General features: G+C 31.6%; 1 protein-coding gene across 1 annotated transcript; it reads right to left on the reverse strand.

Annotated features, from left to right (window-relative positions):
- Positions 1 to 2,453: 2,453 nt before the first annotated feature.
- On the reverse strand, positions 2,454 to 5,044 carry LOC125198365 (BTB/POZ and TAZ domain-containing protein 1-like). The gene is made up of 5 exons (XM_048096721.1): positions 4,835 to 5,044; positions 4,496 to 4,629; positions 3,864 to 4,167; positions 3,455 to 3,771; positions 2,454 to 3,014 (listed from the first exon to the last, which is right to left on the reverse strand). Exons 1-5 carry the CDS (start codon positions 4,976 to 4,978, stop codon positions 2,834 to 2,836), a joined length of 1,080 nt encoding a protein of 359 aa, XP_047952678.1. The 5' UTR covers positions 4,979 to 5,044; the 3' UTR covers positions 2,454 to 2,833.
- Between the last annotated feature and the right edge of the window lie 6,976 nt (positions 5,045 to 12,020).

Below are 12,020 nucleotides of genomic sequence, written 5' to 3' on the forward strand. Positions count from 1 at the left end.
GAAGTATTCAATTTGCAGCCTATAATTGTGAGACAGCGATCCCACCCAATTCAATAGCAACTGCACTAACGAAATTTATTGATTATTAAATGGATCAAAATCTTAGGTAAGTAAAGCAAAAAAGTGGGTTATATTGTACCCATAATTATAAAGTGTGCCCTTTCTTATTTGAAGCTTAGATATGCTTGACCATAATAATGATTTCATGTTCAATATATATGTCATATTTGTCATTCACACTCACAATAAATAAATAAATATACAAAATAACACACACACACATAGTCCATAATTATTAACCCCATGCTCATGTTGGTATGTCCCTCTTGGCATGCCACTATATGCACTTTTTGTGCCCTAAATTAAAAAAACGTGACAAAGTTGAAATTTTAGAGGAGGCAAAGAAAATAAATTATGTCTAGCAATAGAGGAAAGCAAGATTCCTTTAGTCCAAATAAATGCTCCCATTTTATATGGACAAACAACGTGCTTGATCTCAACACGATTCTTGTCCAAATGAATCAAATAATGAAACGAACCAAGAATTGTGACATCCACCTCCAATTTCTAGTGATCAAGATTCTATTCAAACTAATTAAAAAGAGAAATATTGCAAATCGGGGACCAAAGTTGAAAGATTTTCGACACTTTTAATGTTCGAAATCAAAATTGTCATGCCTTTTAGTAGTGGAAAACCACATATTTTTTTTCTATATATTGTGAAGACAATTAGCAGGGAAAAAAACTTAAATTGTCGAGTTGAGTTGAAACAAGATCCCATCATTTATCACGACGATAAATCATCCTTTTAGAATAGTCTAATTGATGGAGGGAGTAATCTCGTAATTAAATAATTCAATTTAATAAATTTAGTCGGCACCTTTTAATTAAATAGCTTCGTTAGGATCATGGACACATAGTAGTATTAAAGAGTAACGAGTGTGTAAAGTAAATAAATTCAAGGAGTATTAGATTAGTATTTTGATGAACATAAAAATATCAAAAAATTAAATTAAAAATATCAAATTTGTGAGGCAGTCCTACCCCCCATAAAATCTGGAAAATGGAACTAATTCTAATTGTAATGATGATATTATAAGATATTATTTTATTCGGGAACAAACATAATTAATGGTGTCAAGTCATCGTGAAGCTTAAATCAAATCAATTAATATTGATATGATATTTGAAATCTAATTACTATTCTTAAATAAAATAATTATAAATTAGGCTTTATTAAATTGCTGAATAAATCAAGTCTCAAATTAGATGATAATGATGCTCCATATATATATGAATAATCTTGCGCTTAAGCGTTTAATATTTTTATTATATAGTACTTAAATAAAATACATACATTTAACTAATAGCGCCCCATAAATATTTTGGATTGAATCATATATAGCTTTTAGAAGTCTCTAGAGTCTAATACAACCCCACTAATTAGTCAAGGGAAAAAGTAGACATGGCTATCAGGTCAATTTTTCAAGAAATAATTCTCCACCGTTAGCAAATCACTCAGTTACATCATATACTACTATTTTGGCTTGTTAAATTAGATATTTTTTATATTCATTAGACTTCTTTTTTGCTACCAAAAGAATTGCTCAATCTAATAGAGTAATAGAACTATAGTTTTTGAAAATTATATGGTACTATAAAATAGTGCAGCAAATAATTCATAAACGTCGTAGCAATCAGCATTGTGTCTGCATCAATGTTGTCGTTATTGTCTTTTCCTTCCTTTCCTCCCTATACTTCAATTCAATGGATATTGGATGATGGGTTGTGGAATAATAGACTTTTGATATAAAAAATATTGAATTTCGGATTATAAATATACTTTTATTTCAGTTTGGGATAACGTTTCGACTTTCTTGGGGGCGATCGTGCTTCGCCATTTGGAAAATCATGTGTTGAAATTTATTGATTTAAATATGACTTATTCCATTATCTTCAAGATTAATTGGTCACACCATTTACTTCCCCTATTTTTAATAGATAAATCAGAAATCCGCATTATCAGTTATGAATACTCTGCAAAAATAAATGTTAATACAAATATTTACTCGTGAATTGAACTAGGTCAGCATTGAAATTTCAGGTACCCTATTCAAAATATGTACTTTCTACCTTCTCCCAATTATTTTATTCCTCAAGTCCTTCTCAAGTACTACTAATATTTTGCATATTCAAATTTCAATGAGCGTAACGTTTGTAACGTGAACTCAAACCATCGAATATTTATTTCAGGAATAATTCCGATTCCAAAACCAATTTTTCAGTCATCCACACCAAAACTTCATCTCAAATCTTAAAGCAATCCAACTAATTTCAACGATCAACAATTATCTAAAGAACTAAATTGAGAGTAATATTATATAGTAAGTACTAATAATGTGGATAAGCATCAAATAAAATAATCCAATCCAAAACTAAAGAATCAAAGCCAATTGCAAATACAAAATTCATAACTTAACAAAGATATATTGACAAACCAATCCATCCACTACCAAAAAACAAGACTACTACTAGTTGGCCTTTCCTACTTATTTGCTACCAACCAACACAAAAAAAAAGGGGGGGAACGAGATTTCTATCGCGTGACATACATTCAGGGATGCGACCTCCTATCTTTTAACGGAGAAGTCTACGGATCGAAACTCGACGATCCCCCTTCCCTAAGCCTAACAAAAGGATGCTAGTATGTGACAACACACAACCATCACCACCATATTTTTACAAACTCAACTTCAACCACAAATTTACATGGCAAAGTATAAACCAAGAAACACACACATGTTTCATGGTTGCTGTGATCTGAGATTTTGATTTACACTCTGATGCTCCTCCTCGACCCGTGAGGCTGCAACACGATCCGGGGCTCGTCCTCTCTTTTCCTCTTTGGTAGGGACAGAGAAGAGATGGTTCGGGCTGAGATCACCTTCTTCACAAGCAGCCTCCACCGGGGGTCGTTCCCTCGTCTGTCTTGTTGAATCTTTAACTTGAAATGTCTGTGACAGAGCATACCAAACTTTAGTTGATTGTAGGACCAGCTGTATTTAAATTGAAGTGTTTGTTCCTACTTATATTTCATCCCAACCCCACTAAAGTTATCATAGCCTACACCTAAATTATAGTAGTATCATATATTTGACAACCAATAACAAAATCAGATCTAGCAAGGCATATTCATGGTCCAAAATCAGTGAACATATCTGGCAGATTCATCAAAAAAAGGTATATAACCCAACAATGACAGCTTGATTCATTTCCCTTTTCATAGAGAATGTAGAGCAAATTAGCATATCTCACCAAATAAAGTAATCTATATATGCTAAAAAACTAGACTCTTTCTATCTGGCTAATCCAAGTGAATTCCCCAATGCTTAGGCGCTTAGCTAAATCAAGCAATTAAGTAAAGATTGAAAGACCAAGAAATGCTTCTCATTACCTGCAGAGGGGGACTCTGCATTCATCCGGCTGATCACAAATCGAAGAGTGCAGCTTGAATAGCTGCCACATCCTGGAACAACGCGAACACCCTCCATTAACCCTCTTCTTGCAAGCACCAAAATGCTTGATCAGAAGCTGAATCCCTTGGCAGGTCGAGAACTTGCTGCACGGGCCCTTATGCTCATTCGGGTCCATGTCACACGGGCCAACGCTCGTGCATCCCTCCGAACATATATGCTCGAGACAGTCCATTGCTTCGCTCAGTTGCATATACAAGCTCTGCTCCTCCCTATGCCTCCTCGTTTTCTTCTTCCTCTACACCAATCAACAATATTCCATCAATATCAAATCAAGAATCCAAAACACACAACATAAAAGAAGCTCAAGGTTTAAGTTAAGGTGTATACCGATTCAGTTTCATCGATGAATTGTAAAATCTCGAGCTCGAGATAGGGATCATGCTCTTGCAAGAACCTCCACGCCTCGGTCTCCTCGACAGCTTTATATTTATCAGACACCAATCTCATACACTTGAGGTAGAGATCCGGCGCGTTGCACAATCTTGCAAGCTGAAGCACATCAACCACGTTTTCCACGCTCAATCGCTTAGCTAAACCTCTTGTGCATATCTGCTTCAGCTGCTGCACAGAGTAGACATGCGACAAGGCTAAGAGGTGGATTCCGTAGCTCTCCATATGCTCATCGCTGCACCTGAAAAAAACACCAAACCGGAAGGGCAATTTAGTAAATACAGTTTTGACAGAATTACAAGTTCCTGTGATGTTGGAAAACTCTGTAATTCGCCGCGCCTACCAAAACAGTAACTCGAATCAATAAAATATCTACGATCCACCAACTGAGAACGCGGAAAATAAGCCACGTGTCGAGTAGGTTGTGAAATGGACGGCGGATGTGAAAGTTATTTTTTGTGCTACTTTAATTGGTCCAATTTAAAAAATTTTATTGCTTGAGAGCTGGAATAGCTTTTTGAATAAAAAACTGGAAAAAATACATTTGTTGATTAGAACAACAAACTTACTTATTGAAATAGAGAAACTGGAGGAAGACATGGACGGCGTCATACGGTACGCCGGAGATCGTGATTTTCCGTTCACTGCTCCGGTGCTTCTCCGGCCTCTCGATTATGCTCTCCAGCACTGCCGATGCCGATGCCTGCAAATTATCCCAATTATTAAAAAAAATGCCACAATTTAACAATTCCGATCAAAAAACAGAGATTTGTGTTAAAATTGAAAGCTCTGGAATTCAAATCGAATTCAGGTGAAGTGGAAAACAGTCAAAACACACAAAACAAATAAATAGAAATGAATTAAGCTGATGAATCGAAATAAAATTGAAGATCAGAGAGTGAATTTACCAAAATCTTAGAGTGCGCCGGAATTCGCTGACCGGCGGAGGTGAGGACGAACATATCCGGTTCAGGCATGTCGCCGGCGCCGGCGTAGGGAGGAGTGTATTTGAGTCTCATTTTGCCGGAAAGTTTCTTCTTCAGCTGCACCATGATTAATTAAATGGTTTTTGAGGTCGCTTTTTGCGTGTGTGAAATGAAAAATATTGGGAGAGATTGTGATTTGTGAGGAGGAGAAATGGGAGAATCCTATTTATAGGCGACTCCAAAGCTTGACCCGGTAACCCGGACCCGGTTACGCCTAAATGGGTAAAATGGAAAATGTTTGTCGGGTCGGGCGACTTTCGTGTTGGTAGGTTATTTGGTCAAAGACTATTTCAATGCTTTTAGATCACATTTAATTAAATAAAATTAACTTATTTATTGTTTGATTGGATACTGGTTTGCTACTACTATCTTGGAATAATTGGCTTTAAAATTCTTATACAATACTACTAATTTTTAAGCCAAATTGTGAGGCTATGAAAGTGTGAAATGTTTGTTAGAACTTATAATTGGTTATTGTTTACCACTTGAAATGGTAATTCTTGATGCTTCCTCGAATTTCGAAATCGTTTTGATTTTGTTTGATTAATTAATTGCCATGGCAAGCTTATTCAAGTCAAACATTAGTCACGCTCGTTAATTTGATTTCAAACATTTATTCATTGGCTACTTTAACATATTATATCCCAATCAAAGCTACCATATTACACCTCAAAAAAGTTACCAGAGTATACCAAATGAGCTACTACTACGACCAAAAGTTACTACTATTACAAGTCACTGTTGTGTTGTATGAGACATTTTTTGGTGAAATTGGTGTGGAAGCGGAATATTCTGACGTGGACAAAACATCAATTCTTTAAAATATTATCATCCAATAGAGCTGAAATGATAGCATTTCAATCATTTAAACCAATTTTAGGAGTTTTTCTCAATTTGCAACTTCGACTCATATCACGCTTCACAATTTACCGATGTGTATAAGCAAGATTTAGATTCAAAATACCAAACCGCATTCGAGTATTCACAAATTTGGGCATTCATGATTTGGATTTTCTCTTGCGTAATTATAGTAAAATTAATAATTAATTTGCAGAATTTGAAAGATGTGAGATAGACCAAAAGTCAATCACAAATAATGGAGTACCATATACTAATTTTCTTCTTTTAAAGTCATAAATATCAAAATTATTTTTTATATAACATACTCCACAAAAGTAGGCATCTCTTGAATGTCCCTTTAGAAACATCAATAACTCTATTAAAAATCTTGATTAGCTATAAAACAAACCTAATCAACTTTGCTAGATCTCTAACTACAAGATAGGATTAGGATGTATTATTAACATAATGCTAATATAAGTCATAGTGGGTTCCAAAATTTTGACTTGAAATGCCAAAAGCACCCTTGAGAAGTTCCAAATTGAACTAATTAAACCATAGTAGATTTTTTTATAAGCCAAAAAATTGGATTGTGGATAAGAGTGGAAATGGGGAAGGGGTCAAATATGAATAAACGGCCTTTTGAGTTGAGAAGCGCCTAATATAAATTGGCCTTGACCCATATTTAAATACACGTGTCAATGTAATCCCTTTCAACAGCTCACTTTTCCAACCTGTCTCATTACTTTTAGCATAAAAATCAAAATATTTAGTACATGTTGGAGCTCTAGGGCCACGTGGCAGAAAAAGGCCATTTCCCACTTGTGAAAAGTCCCAAAATTGTTGCCGTGGACGATTGGGGTCAAGTGGGGAGTAGTAAATTGAATTTGGGTCATTACTAATTGGAATGTTTTGTTAATGGTTACCATAGGTTATGAATGTTATTATGAGGTGTTTGAGAAGTCAAGTACACTTGATTAGTAGTGATGGGGTGTTTGGTTCATGTTTTGTTACTTTGAGAGAGGGTTTGGTGTGCAAATATGTCTAATGTCGGATCAAGATCATGTAAAAATGCTCTATTTTAAAATTTTCGTAATTAAAATTTGTAAATATAGATTCTACTAGAAAATTTATGTCATTGTTGTTGAAGTAATGTAGAGGGATGTAAAAAAATGATATAAGTTATATGTTTATGGCGAATCAATGGTGCAACAGTATAACAATAACAAACTAGACAAGCTACAACAACATAGAATATTTTAACTATCTATGCAAAAGAAGAAGAAAACACCAAATAACAGCAGAAGGACTTCCCAGAACCCCACGTCAACCAAAAACAATCACGGGAAAAGGACAACAACACAACATAATCAAGTCACAAAAGTAAAATCAGTAAATCTTCATTGTTCAAAATAAAATCTAATTTATACTCATATATATATATATATATATATATATATATGGCTCTTTTAATTACTCAACTCTATGTAGGGGGTGTGGTTTTGATTTGTAGATTGGTGTGGATTAAGGGATACATGTATTGTTAAGTCTATGTTTTCAAGTGGTGAGTGATTGATTGGTCCCCAAGAACGTATCATAACATTGTGTGTAGACAAAGAGTTTGATTGGTTTATTATTAGTCATCTTCAATGTACTATAGAGTAACGTTAAACTACACATCGCACTCGAATATATTTTTTATGGTTAAAAAGTAGATAAATCTAGAATATTTTATATGATGAAAGAATAGACACATGAGTTCATATAGATATAGGTATTCTCTATAAATTGCTAAATATTCGGTCATTTTTTATTTTGTAAACGGGCTTTAAATTTTGCATGTAAATTAGTACTAATTTTTTGATTTGTTTTGATTTTACGACCAATCAAAATTTAAGTGCTAACATGAATTAAGAATAAACTTACGCGTTACTAGCGAACGTCAACAACAATGACATTACATTATAGGCAGTGAAACAATGTCGTATTATATAAAAAATTAAATAAAATAATTTTATTTTGTTGTAGTCTCTTGCATCTTATTTCTCGCTTAATTCTCGTTCCTCTTTTTCTCCATCACATCTCATTTTTTCTTACTATAATATCTAATTCAACATAATAAAATAATACAGTACGTTGTTTTGATTGACGTCTAATACTACAATGTAAGTAAGTTATTAAACTGTGTCAGCGTTCGCATGTTAATTGTTTGCGAAATTTAGAACAAATCAATAGTTTAATATGCAAGTTTGAATATGCTAGACATAGCATGTCGAATACTTACGTTTATGGGATATATCAATTGATCAAATACAATAGACAGTATTTGGTGAAATCTTGAATATATTTTACGTGCAGAAGTCTAATTGTTCGTTGTATGTATGAGTGCAATTCTAATTTGGCCATCATTTTGTGATTGTAATTAAGCCGACAATAAAGACTTCCACATTTAACACCTGAACAAATCATATGCATTGACCGAATAAATTAATTAGTTAGTTACAAATTAATCACAGCATTAAAATCTAAAGTTTTTGGCTTCTAACAGAATATTATTCTCGATTACAATTTCGACCTTATAATATATAGGTAGGTTTATTTAATTAAGCCTCCCAAGCCATCCACGTTCTAGTACATAGATGGAATCCTTAATTTATACTAATACTTATATTATTAACCCATTTTAATTTTGGAAGATGTGTGTGATATGGTTTACTTCATAGTAAATTTAAAAATAAAATAAACCTTTCTGAATTTTTTCACGTGATATGCATTTTACATTTCAGTATTTTTGATACATGTATTAGTGATATTGGTATATAGGTAGAGAACGAAACGTGGGTCTCAATTTAAGTGGAGACCTTGAAAATCTTGTTGTCAAATTTTGACTAATTCACTTTTAGTACTACTACTAGCTAGATAAGAACTTTCACTAATCAAGCCTATGCTTCACCACAAAGTATTGCTTTTACTTTTTGGTTCGAATTTTTTAATATAAAGATATACAGTTAATTCCACATTCAGAATTAATGTGTCGTGTGGAATATATTGTTATTTATGTCGATATTCTCGAAAGAAAATAGTCACGTGCAATTATTATATCTCAACAATGAAAATTGTATAGCTTCCACGAAATTGGCCACAATACGTATTAAAATGTTGTAATTAAAAATTAGTTTGAATTGAACTAAAAAAAAAGAATTTTCGATCTTAAACTATGAGATATACCCCGTTAGCATGTCATATTTAAAATAATACCTACTCCCTCCGTCCCAGAAAGATTGTCCCAGTTTATTTTCTGCACTCGTTTTGTAAAAATAATAATAAATAGGTAAAGTTGAAAGAGAGTAAAATAAAAGAAAGAATAATGTATGTAAGACTATTCTCGACATTATTTTCTCTTTTACTTTAATTTCTCTCTACTTTAATTATTTATTATTATTTTTGCAAAACGAGTGTGAAAAAGGAAATGGGACAATCTTTCTGGGACGGGGGGAGTATTTTATACTATGAATTCACATTACTATAACAATTTATATTTTTTTTACTTTGAATATAGTACTACATATTATTATAATTTACATCCTATTTCATACTATGAATTCACATTACTATAACAATTTGTATTTTTTTTTTCTTAATTTGAATACAGTACATATTATTATAATTTACATGCATATATGTGTATGTGAATTTTATTGAAATATGACAAATAATAAAAGAAGAGTCATCGAATAGTATTGGACTATTCGTGCGTGCATGTATCCTACTAAGCAAACAATCACCACACATAACATAACTATATGAGACTTCTATGGATTTATCAAAATTTGGAAAATTAAAATATTAAAATGAATGCACGGTCAAGGATTTCTTGGATTGATTAACTAGCTAATTGGTCAATCGTCATATTCAACTTAAAATATAACCGAAAGTATGGATTAAATTTAAATTCATAACCGACTATGAATTTCAATTCGAATACTATAAAGATAGATCATACCACAAAACCGACTTTGGATTGCTCCATACCATTAAAATTTAAATAATTTTAATCTTAATAGTATTAAACATTATTTGCCATTTTTAAAATTTAGCAGCATGCTGACGTAATTGCCTACGGTGGTTCGCCGCGAAGCTTCTATTTGTTTGGAACAACATTTTCATTTTTTTTTTTTTTTTTATAGACACCTGATTGGTTTACATATTTACAAGTGTGTGTGATAATATTTGACATTCGTAGATAAAGTTAAAAAATTGTATAAAATTGGTCCATGAATAACGTTTCTTTGGACTTTCAATTTGATCGATGGTGATAGGTTATATTAATTGATGAAGCTCTTCAATTGAGCAATATAATCAAAAATCGTGTTACATGCAGTTAGGTGGCATCGATTTTATTTAATTTATACTGAAACATTATACTATAGAATATAAGATTAGTTTATTAAATTAAATTAGTGGTGTATCTTGTTCCAGATTTCAGACCATATATTGCACGAATCTGAAATTAGAAATTTCATGTTTGAGAATTGAGATCACGGAAAATTAGGGTTGAATTAAGAATAAAAAAATTAGTAAAGGAAACGGTATATATTTTAATCACAGATCCCCTCATAGCAAATAATTAAGGAATACTGTTCATTATTATAGACTTATAGTGGATTGACATTTTAATTAAAGTCAATTAAATCACTGAGTATCTCTCTGTAAAATCATACATACCCACATGCAAAGAATTAGATTAATGGGAAGGAAAACAAATCAATATCAGTTGCAGCAAAAAGTTTTGAAATTTGCTATCATGCTTTCAATTTATGATGTATTTGAGTGAAGAATAAATTATATATGTAGATTAATTAATTATTATATGTATCTCAATCGAAATAATTAAATACATAATATAGGACCTGAATTTTATTGGTGGAGATTTGGGCATTAATCATAACCAAAACGACTTTGTTATTATACGTAATAATTAAAATATATTTTTATTGAATGATAACTAAATAACATTAATATATGACTCCCAATACTACTATTTAAAATTTTCGATTATGTGATATCAAATTAAATTTTTTTGCTATTGATAAATTATTACTCCTATATGCTTAGTAATTACAATAGTTGGTAATTTGGTATCCCTCCCTAAAAAGGATTAAAAATGTATCTCCCTTCCAAAGAAAGTAAAATTATATTTTCAATATAATTCTCAGAAATTAATAAAAAGATCTTATAGCTTCTAAGCAATGCACTGTACAAGATATTTCTATGAGTTTTAATTAGTTAGACGAAATCATTTTCATTAATTATTATACGTAATAATTAAAATATACTATTTTTTTGAGTGATACTACTAAATAACATTAATATGACTCCCAATACTACTATTTAAAATTTTCGAATGTGATATCAAATTTTAAATTTTTTACAATTAATAAATTATTACTCCTACAATAAAAACAATTAACTGGTAGTATATATGCTTATTAATTAGAATAGTTGGTGATTTGGTATCCCTCCCTAAAAAGAATTAAATGTATCTCCCTAGTCCCTTCCAAAGAAAGTAATTATCAGAAATTAATAAAAAAGATCTTATAGCTTCTAAGCAATGCACTGTACAAGATATTTCTATGAGTTTTAATTAGTTAGACGATAATCATTTTCATTAATGATTAATGACTCGTTGAAATAACACGAATGCATCCAAATTTAAATTACTCATAAATATGTCGAAAAAGATTTTTACACTTGTGATGCAAAAAATCCACAATTTCGCACTGAGTTTATTGATTTTCATATAAGTCAAGACATTAAATATCATATACAGATGAAATAAATTATGGAAACGTGTCAATAACACTTTGGATTGGGCCAACCACAAATATCAAAAACAGAATTGCTAACATGTTAATAATTTAACAATTTTGTCGATTTGTTTATCTGTCATATACTTATCAATGTTCATCAATTAACCATGGCTAAGATATTTTTAAGCCTTTCCATTTCATTTCTCTCTTTTTGTGAGCTTTAAAATCTAAAAAAGTGACATCTTATCAGTTTTTGTGCTTTTTATCGATATCATTTTCACATTTACGTTGTGTGGCACACAATTTCTTGACATGTCACCTTTGAGTAATTATAATTGAAAGCGATTTAATTAAGTGGAGTTTTATTTATAAAAAACCATATTTTTATTTTATGAGTGAACTACAAAAATGGTCCCTGGACTATGGGTTTATCTCGCCCATAGTCCCTGGACTTTAAA

The sequence above is a fragment of the Salvia hispanica genome, unplaced genomic scaffold, assembly GCF_023119035.1.
Source record: "Salvia hispanica cultivar TCC Black 2014 unplaced genomic scaffold, UniMelb_Shisp_WGS_1.0 HiC_scaffold_1398, whole genome shotgun sequence".
Taxonomy (NCBI): domain Eukaryota; kingdom Viridiplantae; phylum Streptophyta; class Magnoliopsida; order Lamiales; family Lamiaceae; genus Salvia; species Salvia hispanica.

Coding starts and splice junctions, on each gene's coding strand:
- LOC125198365 (XM_048096721.1), bottom strand. CDS start 4,978: ATGGTGCAGCTGAAGAAGAAACTTTCCGGCAAAATGAGACTCAAATAC. Junction 4,630..4,834: donor CGGCGCACTCTAAGATTTTG/GTAAATTCACTC, acceptor GATAATTTGCAG/GCATCGGCATCGGCAGTGCT. Junction 3,772..3,863: donor TCATCGATGAAACTGAATCG/GTATACACCTTA, acceptor TGATTGGTGTAG/AGGAAGAAGAAAACGAGGAG.